Genomic DNA, 18234 nt, shown 5'->3' with positions numbered 1-18234 from the left:
TCCAGTGCATACACTTTTTGTGATGACTCAAGACAAAGGCGAATCGCCAAATTACAATGAAACCTCAATGGAGATATATCTTATTGATGTCAATGTCAATGTACCTCAGTTTGTGAGTTCCGATTTTCAAGAATGGTCTCAGAACGTTAGAGTGTAGGACACACCTAAATATATTTGTTACTGCATTTGATGCAGATGATGGTGCAAACCAACAGATCATTTACAGAAGTGAGTGCAACTGATCATGCTAATCCTCCATTTAAAGGAACTGCTAATGTACATATAACAGTAACAGATGACAACAAACCAAGATTTTTACAATCCAACCATGAAAAGCCCATTCTGGAAAATGTACAGCCTGCAACAGTTTTGGAAGTCTCTGCAGTTGATGATGACGAGGGTTCAAATAAAGCCATTATCTACTCATTTGCTAAAAATGGTAAATATATCTAATTTACTGTTTGATATTTCATCACGAGTTACATGTGTAAGTAACCCTCAAATAGGGTAATTTAGTATTATCAACTGAGTTGGTAACATAAATTGGCCACCATAAAGAGTTATAAAGGAGATGTTTTGAGTGTTAGCCCATTGTCATGGCTCTCAGAAAGGGCCAAGGCTTGAAACATTAGCTTTGTAATTCTTTAAGGTGGTCCATCTATATGTTATCAACTCAGTTGATACTAATGAATTACCCTGTTAGAATCCTCCACTAACGCAGCACCATAGTTTCTTTAGAAACTTAACCCTCTTAATCCCCAAATACTTGCATAGAGTACATATAGACTGAATCAGTCCAATATCATATTTCAATTTCAGGTATTTCCCTGTTGTTTTGTAGATATTAATAGCTTAGTAATCCCTAACCCTTTGCTGCTTAACATCAGTATACAAGTTCTCCATACTGTTCTCTATACATTTTCAATGGTACAAACCCTTTGCTGCTTAACATCAGTATACAAGTTCTCCATACTGTTCTCTATACATTTTCAACAAACAAGGAGAATTTGTAGAACAATGAAGAGTTTCTTGGGTTTGTGATCATTTCCTTTTTTCTCATGACCTCAATGTTTGATCCAGAGGTAAAACTGTTGGGAGTAATTAGATGTTTATCATTCTTAGGGATTAAAGGGTTAAAGTTGTAAAATCTGTAGCTTTTTTTTTAACAACATTCCAAATCTCCCTTGCGAACTGAATTCCCAGTTTTCTGGGAATTCCTAGGAATTCCTAGGAATTCTCAAAATTCCCAATTATGCAAATGACCCTTGCAAACTGAATTCCCTGTTTTCTGGGAATTTCTGGGAACTCCTAGGAATTCCTAGGAATTCCTAGGAATTCTCAAAAATTTCCACTTATGCAAATTAACTCTGATTTAAAAAGCTTGGAATTACTGGGAATTTCTGGGAAAGGAAGACTCCAGTTTTGTGAGGACTTGGAATCCCTAGGAATTCCTAGGAATTCTCAGCTTTACAAACTACCTATAATTTAAGAAGTGTGGAACTCTTGGGAATTTCTGGGAATTGAATTTGAGGCAATTTTAATACCCTGAGGTCTACATAAATTCTAAGAAATTCTCAATACCTTGAATGTGAAGGTTTTAAGAAAAAGAGTAATTTCAGAGGCTTAAAACTTTGGCTCAATAAAAGGTATGCTATACAAAACTTACAAAGAGATATACATACATGTACACGTTTATTACTTAAAGATCATGAAATTTATTACTCAAACTAAGTTTTAGTAAATCTATACATTAATATGGATTTTCTCATGAACCAGCTGTCAGTTATGTTAAATGGAAATTGCCAACTTCCACAATAATTAACAATAATTACATTGTTATCTTACTTCCCTAACCTACATTACTTGTTGCCTTTGTTAGAAAACCTTGGAACAGTCAAGCTCAGTTCCCTCAAACGCTGTCAGAGACTTTTTGTTGACAATACTTTTAGTAGAAATTTCATGCCTTAGACAAACAAATTCAACACCTAATTAATCTTTCTTTTTTCATGATTGTTGTTGCTGCTTTTTTTCAGTTTTTTGCTCTATTTTCATGACTAATTGCTGTAATTTGTTTTGCTGTTTTTATTCTTACAAAACATTTATGTAAGAGTACCAATACTTGTGGATCATCCACACACTTTGCAAACATTTGGCATGCAGACAAGACAGAGGTAGTCAATGTACCCTTTGAGGAAAAACACCTTTTATATGACGTCTTCAATTTACTTTATTTGAAACTCTGATCTGAAAATATTTGTCAACAAGACTTGTTCGTAGTGAGAAGTACCAACCAAGTTTCCTTTCATAACTTAATTTCTTAAATGTCCCAATCACTGGATCTCCCAAAAAAATATTTCATCTTTTTATTTTTGGTGCAAATTACAAGTCCTTCTTTATATAAAAATGAAAAGTGCTAGTCATACTTCAATAGTAACAGCTCAAGTTTACTTGTTGTTCTTCTCTGTCTGTCAGCTATCAACAAAATTGTTTTATACTTCGGGCAGTGCATAACTATTTGTGGACCAGAGTTCCAACGCACCTCTGTAATCGCATATAGCTACTCCTGTCTCTTGTACAAATGTTTCTCCTTTGTAAGACGCACTCTACTCTGTTGTCAATACTGCTTTAAGTTCAGTGGAAACGACTGACTGAGGAATCGAGATGGCGGTGTTGGAACGTGTTGCTGAACGCTTGCTACGGTCAAGCTTTGTAGATTTAGGTACTGGTACACTGGGATCATCTATGTATCTCTTACACTTCCGAATGTGGTATCCTTCTTTTATAAATATGAGGGTAAAAGACGATTTGTAGTCGCATTCAAAACTGTGATTGGCTTGTATTATTTCTCACCTTTGCCATTAACACAACTCAAGTGAGTTTCGAGTCTTTGTTTCCTCGACAACTTTCGGCCACAAATCGTGCATTTGTAATACGATCGATTCTTGTCGATTATTTCTACATAGAGTGAGCTCACATCTTTATTTATATCACCAAGCTATCCATCTTCTAGAAGCAGGGAACCGGTCGGAGAAGTCAGAATAAAGTTGGGCACTTGTGTTAACACTGCAATCGGCAAGCCAGCGGATTCACTTTGCTAGCCAATGACAAGTCCTAAAAGATCCACGTGCTCATGCCCGTGATCGGAAACAAAGAAGACTCCATTTGGCGCTCATCTTTGAATGTACTTTTCATCGGTTGATCGCTTTTCTCCACTGTTTTGCTTAATATAACATTTCTAAAGATAGCTTTTATTGTGGTTCGATGGGAAACGAGAATAGCGTGAGTGTTGTAAAAGAAAAGAAAGTCGTTGGCGCCGTGGAGTTAAAAGGAGGGACAACAGTTGACATATTGACCGGTACAAACAAGGGTCGAGTGGCCATCTGTAAAGCTACGATTTTGAAAGTTTGTGGTGAGTAAAAATTGCGATATTCGTTACGTGATCAAAATCTTATAAAAGAATAGATGTAGCGGGTTGAATTAAGCTTACGTAACGCTCGGTGCAACTGAAACTAGAATAATTCTGAGAATCGAATCGGTCACTTGCATGCCGCAGTTTCTTAAGCTTATGCTTTACAATGAAATAAACCTATCAGTAAGGTTTCAAGATTCCTCTAGTCACGTTTGGGAACATTCAAGATTCATAATAGGAACTGTTATTAAACAAACCTTAGTACATAAAGAAGCCCTCCTTGGTAAAAACAAAATAATGTATTCAGCCCTTTTTTAGTAAATTTTTTACTTCAATATAAAAGTCACTCAATATAACAGAGATTTCTCAATTTGAGAATCCAATGAATGCCCTTTTCCTCATAGCCATCTTAAAAGCCTGGTCTGAGCTTTAAATATACATATTTTAATATATTATTTTTTTTCAAATTCAGATGTCAAGGAATCCAGATACAAAATGGTCAAGGTTCTTGTTGACAACCTCATTCAAGGCCAACTCATTGTGAGCCCAGGAAAAAAAATACAAACAGTACAAACAGCAGCTAAGTTTGCAGTTTAGGATAACTTCATTCTAATTTATTGTTACAGTTACAACAAGATTTTAATCAAAAAAATCAATTTTATTTGTCTGTAATTAGCCCCTTCACTCCCAAGAGTGCTTGGTTTTCAAATATAACTTAAGATATTGTATTTTATGGAAAAGAATCAGCAGATTTTATTCACAATTTGTGTCAAACCAAATTTAATGATTGATTAGAACTATTTTATATGAATAGCTGTAATTGAGGATTAATCCGTATGAAGTTTTCAAGAAAAGAAAAATAAATCAAATTCCATCCTAATATTACCACACATTGATGTTAATTAATCAAAAATATTTTACATGTAAGCCTTAATTAAGCTTCTAAATAAATTTCATTGAATACTTGAATTTTAGCTGGGTTTTTTTTAATTTAAAGTATTTATTTTATATCATTAGCCTCAAATTTTTGCTTAAAATTCCCAGTAATTCTTAAACATTCCTAAAAATTCCCAAAAATTCCCAGAAATTCCCAGAAATTCCCAGAAATTCCTAGGAATTTTTTAGATTTACAGCTTTTCAGGGAAAGTCATTGGTTCTCTGAGTTGGAATTCCTAGGAATTCCAAGTCCTGTTGGCTATAAACTTGGAATTTCTGGGAATTTCTGGGAATTTCTGGGAATTTCTAGGAATATCTAGGTTTTTAGAACCAGAGTTGTTATGGTTGGGAATTCCTAGGAATTCCTAGGAATTCCCAGTCCGAATTTACCATGAAAATTCACACCTTTATTCCAAGGAATTCCCAGGAATTCCTAGGAATTCCAAAAGCCATTTCGCAAGGGCTTTTTACTTAAAATTCATGTTAAGCTACACTGTCTAACACTGGTGCATGTCTAAAATTTGTTAACGTGTTTTAGCAAGAGTGGGTGAAGAAAAATCTTATCGGTGACACTCTTGGCTGCTTCTTGTGTTCAACTATTGTTTTTGTTCTATTTACATTTGGACATCTACTGTGATCTGAACAGACCCATGGCAACATTGAATGTGTTTGTTTTTACATAATAATAAAAGCACAATGTTGTTGGCCCTCTACAGCCTAACATCAGTATGCATATTCTCCATACTGTTGTCTATACATTTCCTAAGGTGCTGATGAGGAGAATTTGATAAACCATCAAGAGCTTCTCTTGTTTATGATCATTTCCTTTATTCTTGTGACCTTAATGTGTGATTCTGGGGGATATTTTAAGGAGAAATTAGATGTTAGTCACTCTTAGGGGTTAAAGGGTTGATAGGTTTCAAGTACAGGTATTGATTAAGCCATTTATGAACTTGTTCTTATTAATATTTTTGGTTGTTGTTGTTGTATTTTTCAATACTCATCTAGGTGATGGAGGTGGTGCTTTTCAAATTTATAGCAATCAGGGAGTCATCAGAACTTTGCTGTCACTTGATCGTGAAACAATTCCTGAATAGGAACTGACTATGGTTGCTGCCGACAAAGGCAGATCATCAATGAAGTCAACTGTGAAAGTCAAGATAACATTGGAAGATGTTTGTGACAGTAAACCAAAATTTGAAAAGGGTTCATATGTAGTGTTTCTTGATGAAGATGTGAGAATGCATTCCAATGTGGTCACCGTGAAAGCAGTGTCCCAAGACCTTGTTCAGGGTGGTGAGATTTTTTACAGCATTGTGTCTGGCAATGATCCATTAACATTTGTCATTCAGAAAAATGGTGTGATTGTGACCAAGAGATTGTTAGATTATGAAACGAAACCTGAGTATATTCTTATAGAATCAAGGATAATTAAGTCAAAGTCACCACTTGAGGATGATATTTCTAATCTCAAGCTCTGGGTGGCTGTTTATAAAATGATCGCTTTAGCTTTTATAATCCTTTGCATGTGAGAGACACGGTGTACATAAACATGGTACAGGTTTCTAAAATGGCAAAAGTCACTCTCCTTCCTTTCAAAGATGGCTTGTGTGTTGAAGAAATATGCAACTTCCCCTTACCGACATCCAGAAAGAGCTGCTTGTCACACACTGATTATACTGACAAATCCAACACCTACAGCTCATTAACGGTGGTGTTCCACTCAGTTGGAGTGCAAACTAATTACAGATTCCCCTGTGTTACTGACTATTGAGGAGAAAGTTGCGACACAGGTTTAAACTTGTGCTACTCCAATCCTTGTGGAAACAATGGGAAGTGTGTGGGTGTAGAGGAAGGCTACTCTTGTATATGCAATCCAGGAAGAGCTGGTGTAAACTGTGAGATTGACATGTCAAAGAGCAAGTGTCCTACAGACTCAAATGCGACAGAAAATCATCTAAATGCAAATTCATGCCATAGTGATGGTGGTTGTAAAAATGTTCTTGGAAGCAGGTTCACCTGTCAGTGCAAAGATTTGAATGAAGTTGATGGGTCACTGTGCCAACTGAAAAGGTGCAGTTTTGAAAAAGGATCATTTGTTGCCTTTCCTGGTAAGGATTTATTTGTAGTTACATGTTCTATAATTCCTAGAATAAGCTCTTCTACTTTAGTAAGCAGTCCCCTTTTAAAACTTGCCACCTCTGCATGACTACATGGGCCACTTGATACTCAAGTGGACTTTACTCTTTTTTACTGAATTTGACTGGATTTCACACAGGATTGAAAATGGATGAAAAACTGACAGACAGAATTAAGATACAATGAATTTTTGAATGTTGAGGTTTTTAAAGTTAAGTGCTGGTGTTGTGTAATGGATAGATTATTGATATGGGAGGTGACTTGAAATCAAACAAGTTAGTCACATATACTATGTTAGGAGCATTGTGTTCCAATCCAGGTGCATACTTCTACCTTGTGTTGGAGGATGGAATTTCAATTGTTGTGAGGCTTTTTGTGAGTTTAAATGTATTGGTTTACTATCCTTCATGTAGCTCCTTCTAAAAGGTAACTTTATGTTAACCCTTTTCACCCAAACATCAGTACCCATATTCTCCATACTGTTCTCTGTACATTTCCTAAGTTAACCCTATAACTCCCAAGATCTGATTGTTAATTCTCCCCTGTAGCTGCTATACATTTCCTTGTAAATTAGTTATGAGAACTTGGTGCTACTGTAGATCAGGATAGCAGCTTCTACAGTACCACTCGTATATACGTTAACTGCGCAGAGGAATTTGATGCACTCCAACACAGAGTAGTCAAACGCACGGTCAAGAAAAATGCGCGATTCATGTGCCTTTGTTATTCAGTGCTATAATTTTTTTTTGTATTTCATTGATATGTGAAACAAAGGACTTAGAGGTTTGAAAAAGCTGTACCTGATAAGTTTGAATTTTCTCATTTCTTGTTTGCTGAAGAATGTATGGATATTGTAGGGAGAAGTTTTATGTTAATCACTTCTGGGAGTTAAAGGGTTAATGACAAGGAGACTGTACAACAATCAAGAGCTTCTTTAGCTGGTGATCATTTCCTTTATTCTGGGGACTTTAATGACTGATTTAGGGGTGATATTGCAATGAGAAATTAGATGCTAGTCACTCTTATGGGTGAATGGATTGTTACTCAATGTCACTGTTTGTAGTTTGTTTTGATGTGATGATAATGATGACGTTAATTTTTCCTAGCACTGAAACAAAGATGGCATTTACACATACAGATGGAGTTTGCCACCACTGTGCACAGTGGGCTCTTGCTCCTCAACGGACGGTATGATGGAAAACACAACTTTATTGCCATGGAGGTGCCAGGCAAGGACAAGTTTGGTTCAGGTTTTCACTTTTTTCCCACGAAGTTATTGTTACATCAAATGTGAATGGTGGTGTCATTGATGGCAATTGGCATAAAGTAGAAGTGGCATTTCAGAACAGGGTAAGAATCTTTTTTGAAAAAAAATTTGCGATATGAATTCCATTTTGTTTGTGTATATGCAGATGAATGTCGAGTTATATTTTATTTCATCAAGAACCTTTTATACCATGTAAGTCTTCTGTTCAGTTAACCCTTTAACTCCCAAGATCTGAGTGTCAATTCTCCCCTCTAGCTGCTGTTCATTTTCTTTAAATTAGTTACAAGAATCTGGTAGTATCAGGTCAAGATAACAACTTTGAGTATTCTCATTACCTGTGTAATGGATAATGTTTGGATATTATAATTACATGTTTGTTACTTGTGGGAGTTGAAGGGTGAAGGAGGCAATGAGAAATTCAATTTATTTTGTATCACAGTCTGTTACTTTTTTTCTGGTACTTTACAATTTGCAAAGTTCTGAACTAGATGTTACTTTAAATTTGTAAACTAATTCAACCTGACATGTACCTACAGGTAAAATGTAAAACTACAGATTGGAGCTTTTCTAGAGCAATATTCACATAATGGTTTCAATATGTTTATGAGTGTCATGTGATTTTGTGGCTTAAACTTTTTTACTCTAAAGGTTATATGTATTTTTGGTTGCCAATAACCTGTAGACAACTCTTGTGTAATTTGAGGGTAAATATGTTAACTTCAGTTGTTAAGATTCAAGTGTTGAGGGTCATGTCTCAAACGTATCTGACCATTCACATTACCATGGTATTTGCTGGTTGCACAATTGTGTGTTTGGTTGCTCCATATCAGAAAAAAAATGGCCAAAAATTGTATTATTTATGGAATTGTTTACTGATTTGAAGAGTGCAGTTTTGGAGTGGTGTATGTTACACAATACTTTTCATTTGACATCCCTTACAATGCACAAATTCCAATCATTTAAATCGATTAGAGAGCCTTATCTCTTAGAGTTGAAAATTGTTTTTTTTAAGGAACAATTTCATAAAATCACGCTCTCAATCTTGGTTAAATTTCACTGTATGGAAGCCAAAACCTGATAAAAATCTAAAACATATGTTTTTCATCAGTGATTAAACAAACCACCCAAAAGACATGATCAACTTTGCAATTATCTGCTTCTCTGTGCTAAAATCAGGGTAAAACTCTTGACTTCAAGAATATTTTCATGAAAAACAACACTTGCCCTTTTTTCCTCTCGATCATCCATTAAAAAAACAACAGCAACAACTCCACGCAAGACAAAAACAAAAAAACCAAACTTGAAATTTTAATATGAAAACAACTACTACCTTCATTGATAACCTCTGAACTTAAAGAAAGTCAAAATGTAAAGGAATGAAGATAAATATTTCCTTCTCAGATCAATAATCCAAAAATCATTTTGGAAGTATCACAGCTTCTTTAGAGCAACAAGCTGTTTAAGTTTGGAAAAAAACAAACATACATACTGATGTAGACAGCTCCTGCAGTGATAAGCAATTCAAAATTTCAACCTGGCACAGCTATGACAAAAAACTTAGCATTGAAGCATGTATGAACATGCACAACATGTGCCAAGATAACCTGTGTTTTAAATGATCTTGCCAAACATTGTATACAAATGAACAAATTGACTACATATGGATAAAAAGTCTTAACCCTTTACACCCTAACATCAGTATGCATATTCTCCTTACTGTTCTCTATACATTTTCTAAGGTGCTGGCAAGGAGAATTTGTCTAACAATCAAGAGATTCTTCGATTGATTATCATTTCCTTTATTCTCATGACCTAAATGTTTGATTCAAGGCTGATATTGAAAGAAGAAATTAGATGCTGGTCACTCTCAGGGATTAAAGGGTCATAGAAGGGCAGCAAAAGTAATAAGAAGGAAATAAAAAGAACATTCTGGGGATAGCAGTAAACACATACAGTACATATACTTCAGTATGTATGAGAGAACATCAGAAGTGTGAATCCAAAGGTTGTAATTTCAACTCTGAGAATTCAGAGTGCTTTTAGTCTAAGTATGAATGCAGTGATGAATACATCCTCTTTCACATAAATGAGTGTTCCTGTAATCTTGAATATTAAAAATTAGGAATCAAATGAGCATAAAATAGTTACAGGGTGAGGTCATGTTACAATGATATTGTGCACATCATTTATTTCATTCTTTGTGCTAAAAAATGGCATTAGTGGGGGCTGGACAAAAATTGGGACATAGTCCTGTCTCCCCCTCCAGTTGCTATTTGTTATTTATTGGAGAGAATTCAAAGTTTCTTGTTTTTCATTGCAATAGTGCTGAGTGGTGTGCAATGAAAATGCATGACCTATAAGTAATTCATTGTATTCTTTCAAAAGTAATTTAAAGTTGAAGTATAACTTACATTGTTTAAAAAAAATGAAAAGATCATGGGAAAAGAATGGGCATCACACAACAAAAAGTCTGAACTTGTGAGAAAATATTAAAATATATCAATCCCTTTCGAATGTTGTTGATACTGAATTTTTAACTTAGAGAAAAGAAAACAAAAAGACTTTGGAATTATTTCTCTTCTGGTGTAGGCATGGCAATTACTGGTAGAAACCAAATAATCTGTGGCTGATAAGGGAGAGCCTGGATATTCCAAAACTGCATCACTGTAGATGTAAAATCTCATTGAAATAACAGTTGTGGACCATAAATTATGTAAAAGAATGTAGTTGAGCCCAAAAAAACCTTTGGAGGGCATAATATTTAGTATTGGAGTGCTACTGTTATCAGTTCTGTACAGAATCCTAATCAGATTATTGTTTTTCAAACTTGAATCTTTCATCTATGACTGCCTAGTTTTAATAATTAGAATTTTCTGTGCAGGTTTTTCCTTTACCATTTCCTCATCATGTCTTCATACATTGTACAATTGTATAACCAGCATGCCCTCATCTGAATGAATGGTAGCCTAGGCCACTTTAATTTTGTCAGATAATTCTACAAATTGACTAAAAAAAATGATCTGATCTCAGATGCCAGAAGGATAACTCAATAAATATCTCATCTTTCTGCCCTTAATTCAGTAAGTGACTTTCCTGAGATGAACCTTTTCATTATTAGAAGTGATTAACATGTAACTTCTCCCTATGGTATCCATACATAATTATTAGAAGTGATTAACATGTAACTTCTCCCTATGGTATCCATACATAATTATTAGAAGTGATTAACATGTAACTTCTCCCTATGGTATCCATACATAATTCTGCAAACAGGTAATAAGAATACTCAGACTTATCAGTTACAGTTGTCTTCTTGATCTAACACCAAATCCTGGTAACTACAACTGTAATTTAAAAGGGAATGTGTAGCAGCAAGAGGGGAGAATTAACAATCACATCTTAGGAGTTAAACTGCTATGTACATATATTGGAGGGTTTTGACCCTTTCAGCAAACAACACTTTCACCTTTACCTTTAACCCTTTAACTCCCAAGATCTCATTAATAATTCTCCTTACTGTCTGCCATACAGTTCTTCTGAAGCTAGTTTGGGGAATTTGGTAATGGATCAAGTAATCGTAATTAAGATTTTATTTTTTTCATCATGTGTCTGCTTGATATTGTATTGATACTGTAAGGAGGAATTCTGTCTTGGTCACTCATGGCAGTTAAAGGGTTAACCCCCTGTTGCAATCCAGGATCCCAAGTTATCTTGTGATTTACTTTGATGATCTCAGAGTTAGTCTTCACTTTATATTGAAAAAATTTAATATGTACAAGGATAAGTAACCCTTTTTCGATATGTTTTTGCCCAGTAAATAATTTTTTTCTTTTTTCAGACTGGCATTATCATTGTTGACGACTGTAATCTTACAGTGGCAGTGAAGTTTGGGACCAATGCAGCCTTCTTCCCATGTGCCGCAGCACAGCAACTTCAAATTAAAGATGAATCAGAAAATTACAGGTACATTTTTATGTGAATTCACACCATCAGAGAGGCATTGTGGCTGAGTACTTAGGGCGCTGGCCAGGTGCTTAGGGTGCTGGCCAGGTGCTTAGGGTGCTGGCCAGGTGCTTAGGGTGCTGGCTAGGTGCTTAGGGCACTTTCCAAGTGCTAAGAGGACTGGCCAAGTGCTTAGGGCGCTGGACTTGTAATCCGGTGGTTCTAGGTTGTAGTTCTCCACTCAGCTACTTACTGGATTTGTTTTCAGTTGCCCTGAGTTCCACTCACTGGCTTTGCTCTGTTTGGCTGCCTTTTACTAGTTGGGGTTCTTAAAAACTGTGTTGATGTTTATTTACTATGTTTACTTCCAATTTGTGTGTACATGTATTGGAGGGATTTAAGTGTTTTTACCCTTTGACCCTTTCACCTTTACCGTTAACCCTTTAACTCCCAAGATCTCATTAACAATTCTCCTTACTGTCTGCCATATAGTACTTCTGAAGTTTGTTTGGGGAACTAAAATTTTTCCTATTCTCATCACTTGTCTGCATGATATTGTATTGATATTGTGAGGAGAAATTCTGTCTTGGTCAATCATGGGAGTTAAAGGGTTAATCCCCTGTTAAAATCCAGTATTCCAGAGTTAGTCCTCACTTTATATTGAAAAAAGTTAGTACATACAAGGGTTAGTGACCCTTTTTTGAAATGATTTTTACCCAGTAATTCTCTTTTTTTCTTGTTTAGACTGACATTATCATTGTTGACAACTGTAAGCTTGCAGTGGCAGTGAATTTTGCGACCAAAGTAGCCTCCTTCCCATTTGCTGCAGCACAGGAGCTTCAAATTAAAGATGAATCAGAAAATTACAGGTACATTTTTAAGTAAATGCACACCATCAAGAAAGATCCAAGGAGTAGGCAGAGTGGCTGAGTGCTTAGGGCACTGGACTTGTATTCAGGTTGTAGTTCTCCACTCTGCCACCCCAGGTGGAAATCTTATTAAGATCTTACTAAGATTCTTGTAAGTTTCTTACTAAGATTCTTATTAAGATTCTTAATTAAGAATCTTGTAAGACCTTACAAGATCTTGTAAGATCTTGTCACAAGATTCTTACAAGAATCTTGTAAGATCTTACAAGAATCTTGTAAGATCTTACAAGAATCTTGTAAGAATCTTACAAGAATCTTGTAAGAATCTTACAAGAATCTTGTAAGATCTTACAAGAATCTTGTAAGAATCTTACAAGAATCTTGTAAGATCTTACAAGATCTTGTAAGAATCTTGTGACAAGATCTTACCTGATCTTGTAAGATCTTACAAGATTCTTGTAAGAATCTTGTGACAAGATCTTACCTGATCTTGTAAGATCTTACAAGATTCTTGTAAGAATCTTGTGACAAGATCTTACCAGATCTTGTAAGATCTTACAAGATTCTTGTAAGAATCTTGTGACAAGATCTTACCAGATTCTATAAGATTCTTAACTAAGAATCTTGATAAGTATCTTAGTAAGAAACTTACAAGAATCTTACAAGATCTGGTAGGATTCCTGTGACAAGAATCTTAATTAAGTACCTTCACAAGTTTTCAAAAGAACTTGTTAAGATTCTCAACAATGTCTTAATGATCTCTAAAAGAACTTACAAGAACTTGTGAGATTTTCAAACAACTTACAAGAATTTTTGCAGAATCTGTAAAAATTCTTAAGTATCATATTTTTTTCAGACCATAGTAGGTAACTGATGGTTTATGCAATATTCAGTAACTGGATGATTGAGGAATGGAGATCACAACTAAGAAAGAATTTCTTCATCCAACATTAAGCAAAATTTATTGCAAATTCTCAACACTGTGAAATTAATTACTAAAAAAGATCTTGATAAGAAACGTTAACTGGTAAACATGCACAATTTAAATGACAACTGTACAAGAAGAGTTCTTGTTCTTCCCTTTGGTGTGTTTTAAAAATTTAAAAAAAACAATTGTTTTAATTGTTGGAGTCATTTGACAGTTTGATTTGAACTACCATAGTTATCCTTACACATAATAACTAAAGGCATGTCCCAGTTTTAAATTGTTCTTCGTTTGATTCAAACTGCAATGGTTTTTCTTCTTTTAGAATAATTTAAGCGTGAAAACAAAAAAAAACAACAAAATTTTGTATTGCAGCAAACGTGTTCAAAGAATTAAAGCTCACTATCACTCATCTCAGTTGGCATTTTAGTCAATTTGACAGCTACTTGACAAGCAAATTTGCAAATATTTCAATTTTGTACAAATATCAACCAAGCTTTAGTTCATTCAACATTGCCCTCTACATTGTGAACTTTTCTCTTGGAATCCAAGCAATTTTTTTTATTCAAGTAGAGCCTTATTTGAGACCACCTCTTATTCATTTGGGCATCACCAAATTTCTGATTTATGGCTCCTGTGGGAAGAAAAAAAGAAAAAAAGAAAATAGTAATTTGTATACAGGTACAAAATATACTAAAACCTTGAGAGCGTATTTTTTAAAATCCCTGCCAGAGAGGAGTAATAGGAGCTTGGTTTCATTGTGAGGAGTACTTAGTAAGGTAGAGGGGAGGAGCTTCTCAATGGTTCTCCTTGATCACCATCATGCCTCATCTGTACGCAAAGAAAAGGAGGTAGTGACTATCTTTAACAAGAATTTATCATCTTTAAGAGCAAAATTTTTATGCACAGGTTCCCAGTTATGAATCTTGGCAATTTGCACTGCCCAACTCCAATCCAACAAACTTTGTTTACGCTTTGCACTGCTGAAACAGCTATTCCAAATTCCCACAAAAAGTTGATAAATGAAAAATTACCTTTTTACAATCAGGAGTTGCCACCCTTCGATCCCATTCTGTGCTTGTAGCATTAAGATGGGACTCAAAGTCTACTTTATTCAGGATAAAATCATTTTTACAGGTGATCCTATTTCTCCAGTTCTCCTGTGAATATGAATTGAAAAAATGTTTACATTTGTTGAGCAATCCCTCCACTGAATTAAGTTTCATTAACCTTTAGAACAAAGAAAATTGTGAGAAAGGGAAGCAAGGAATCATGACTCAGCATTAAATGAAAACCAGAAAAAAATACACACATTCACAAAACAAAACAAATAAAAACTAAACAGAACCAAACAAAATACAAAAAATGTTGCATGGAATTAATACAGGTATAGAATGTGTTAGAGTAAAAATTAACAGGATAACAGTGCCAAAATTCTTCCTTAAGCCATCTAAGTCAATGAAGTCTTGAAGGAGGGGGGGAAATGAGCTATCATGCACCAACATTGAATATTTAGAGTTCTTACATCATCAGAAGAACTTCCCATTTTTTGGTAATTTTTGTTTGCTTTGGGAAGATTCCCATTACTGTGGACATGGTCGTGATAATCAAACCCAGTTTGGCTTTCATCATCATCATCATCAGTGGAAACTTTTAAGTAGAACGTGGCAATTTATAATTCATTATTTGGGAATAAAGTAATTCCATAATCGATTTCGCGTTGTTATAGCACCCTTCTAGTTTAACTTCTAGTGGTTATTAGTAAAGCCGAAGACAAATTAATTGTTTATTGTGAACCATTTCCATGCGAGACGACTGGAAGCTACGATGATTCTGCCTACAACACTTAAATCCGGAACAATCTCTCTTTTAAAACTGACTTGAGAGAATTGCTACAAGTGCAGTAAGGTTAGCAGCCGCCGTTACGGGGTCTTGATGATGATAGCGTTACATCTCGTGTCAGTTTCCACTCAATTCTAAACAAAAACGCTTCCTGACGAAATCGAACCCTGACGAGATTTTATGATTTGCCTTATATAAAAATACCGTGGCCTTGCAATTACATAAACTTATCGTCACTTTTTTCGTCCATGCTAAAAGAATCTAAAAAGTGCGAGAAATAATTATGTCTATCGCATCACCTTCCAGCAGATGTGTAATGTTGATAACGTGAACTTAATGAATAAAAGTCAGTAGCACTTACCTTCGGGATGATTTGCCTTCATTTGCTTCAGTTGCAGTCGTGCACTAGTTGCTTTTTTGGAAATCTTCTCAAGATACTTAAACTACCAAGACCAATGTGTTCCTTGAGTTATGAAGCGAGTGTCGTGCACAATCATACGTGTGCTTTCTATGTGCTTAGATGTGTAAACTATTCACCTGAGGCCACTTCACGTGACAGAATAAAACAAGGATATCGCAACCTTGAATGTGTAATCGTAGTGTTCTTTCACAAGAAAAGCAAAACGCGATTTATCTTCTCTGGTGTGCTGTAAACTCATGTTACTTACCGACTTCGTCATTTTCTGTATTTTAAGCGACAGTAACATTAGTGATTTTGCAAAGAACTTGGCTTGTAAAATCCTAATTCTCGAGATCATTATTCTTCGCCAGGGCTTTAGACACAATTAAATTTCGCAACGAGGTAGATAACACTCAACCAAAGTAAAATTTCTGTAGAACTTTGCCGAAACGAAATGGCGCGTGAACGGTTGACAACAACGGTCGAGTGAACAATTTGTAATTTTGCGCCGGCCGTAGCGGGAGACTGGGGAGAGCCTTAGTGAAAGTACAAAATGTCACGCAACTCTCGCAAGTATTTTGTAAGTAACTACCTATAAACTTTTTAAAAATACTTTTAATTTCTGCCATCTGACCGGTCTGCAAATTTTCGATGTTTATTTGTTAGTTATATTGTAAAGAATTTGGTCGGTAAAATCCTAATTCTCAAAATCATTCTTCTTCTTTATGGCTGTAAGGCACAGTTAAATTTCTCAACCTGGCAGATAACACTCGACCAAAGTAGAATTTCTGTCGAACTTTGTCCGAAACGATATGATGCAAAAACGGTTAACAACAACGATCAAGTGTACAATTTGCAATTCTGCGTATGCGCTGTGGCGTGGAATGCCTTGGTGAAAGTACAAATTTCGTGCAACTTTCTTGAAAAATATTTTTACAAGTAGCTAGCTATAAATTTTTTTTAAATACATCTTTTCATTCTGCCATCTGTCTGCATACTGCCATATTTTTTTTTTCTGAACCATATCAGCGAAAGTCTCTTGCTTGTGGAATGTGGTGACATTATCTATGGGTGTCTTTATGTTCAAGGCAAAGATGGGAAGGTTTAATCCCTTTCTAGACACTCCCTATGAACATGATTAGTGATTATTTAAACTAGCTGTTCAGTATATTTCATAATCAATCATCAAATGTAATCTGAAAAGTCTGTCCAAATTTAATCTGTTGATACCATAATTCCAGTGGAACAATTACCTCGTTAGAAAGCAGCTGCATGTGTATTGTGTTCTCGGGTCTGAAATTTGCACACCATACCATGGAAGCTTACTTGACGTTATTTGATCCCCTTTTGGACATGGGATTTTTCACATCATGTGTGAGAGGTTTCAAGCCTTATGCATCCCCATGCTCTCTTATGAACAGAACAGGATAAGCATTTCAAGTTACTCAAGAATGTACTGGAATGAACTTGATAAAATCTTGTCAAGAACATTTAAATTCCTACTGATCTTAAAATTTTGATTCTTACAAAACTCTTAGATGAACTTTAGATGAAATCCTGTCTAGAATCTTTATGATGTTACATTTACAAATCTTACTTAATTATTAAGATTCTTAACAAACTTACCAAGATCTTGTCAAGAAGCTTGTAAGATCTTCCTTTTCTTAAAGATTAGGATTCTTACAACTGAGATTCTTAAGTGAACTTTATATGATGCTGTTAAGAACTTTCAAGATCTTAATGCCCATGTGTTGTAAAATTTTTTTTAGGATTCTTAAAAGATTCTTAAATAAACTTAATAAGATCTTGTTGAGAACCTTTCAAGATCTTAACCCCCATTTCTTGTAAAATTTTGTGAGGATTCTTACAAGATTCTTAAATAAACTTAATAAGATCTTGTTAAGAACCTTCCAAGATCTTAATCCCCATGTGTTGTAAAATTTTGTCAAGATTCTTACAAGATTCTTGTATAAACTTAATAAGATCTTTTAAGATCTTACAATGCTCAAACCTGGTTAAGATTTGTTCAAGAAATTTGGCAAGATCTTATTAAGATTATTAATTCTTAATAAGATCTTAGTAAGATCTTCATCTTAATTGCCATCTTATAAGATTCTTACAAGATCTTCCAAGATCTTACAAGATCTTCCAAGATCTTACAAGATCTTCCAAGATCTTAATAAGATTTCCACCTGGGACTCACTGGATTTGTTTTCAGTTGCACTGAGTTCCACTTGTTGGCTTTGCTCAGTTTAAAGCCAATTTGGCTGCCTTTTACTAGTTTGGGTTCTTAAAAACTGTGTTGATGTTTATTTACTGTTTATATCCGATTTTGTTTAAATTAATTATTTCTAAAATTTGTAAGCAAATTGAGAATACAGAAATATATCATATGAACTGTTAATAGTGTTGTTGTTATTATTATTATTATTATTACTAATCGTTATTATGGTTATTATTAATTATTATTATTATTAATCGTTATTATGGTTATTATTAATTGTT

General features: G+C 34.8%; 1 protein-coding gene and 2 long non-coding RNA genes across 3 annotated transcripts in view; 2 read left to right on the top strand and 1 right to left on the bottom strand.

The window, feature by feature from the left end:
* Positions 1 to 18234, top strand: part of LOC113684892 (cadherin EGF LAG seven-pass G-type receptor 1) — a 32071-nt gene that overhangs the window by 779 nt on the left and 13058 nt on the right. Inside the window, 8 exon segments of the mRNA XM_089205948.1 lie at positions 1 to 131; positions 134 to 162; positions 196 to 439; positions 5354 to 5839; positions 5842 to 6456; positions 7591 to 7709; positions 7712 to 7834; positions 11590 to 11714. The exon segment at positions 1 to 131 is cut by the window's left edge and continues 779 nt beyond it. Coding sequence (XP_089062074.1) covers positions 1 to 131; positions 134 to 162; positions 196 to 439; positions 5354 to 5839; positions 5842 to 6456; positions 7591 to 7709; positions 7712 to 7834; positions 11590 to 11714 — 1872 coding nt within the window.
* Positions 3237 to 4448, top strand: LOC149045717 (uncharacterized). Its single transcript, XR_016186909.1, has 2 exons — positions 3237 to 3409; positions 3882 to 4448. It is a non-coding gene; the product is annotated as an uncharacterized LOC149045717 (long non-coding RNA).
* Positions 13509 to 16448, bottom strand: LOC149045716 (uncharacterized). The gene is made up of 3 exons (XR_016186910.1): positions 15691 to 16448; positions 14522 to 14647; positions 13509 to 14121 (listed from the first exon to the last, which is right to left on the bottom strand). It is a non-coding gene; the product is annotated as an uncharacterized LOC149045716 (long non-coding RNA).

This window comes from Pocillopora damicornis, chromosome 5, assembly GCF_964200805.1.
Source record: "Pocillopora damicornis chromosome 5, jaPocDami1.2, whole genome shotgun sequence".
Lineage (NCBI taxonomy): Eukaryota > Metazoa > Cnidaria > Anthozoa > Scleractinia > Pocilloporidae > Pocillopora > Pocillopora damicornis.
This window is presented reverse-complemented; position numbering and strand designations above follow the sequence as displayed.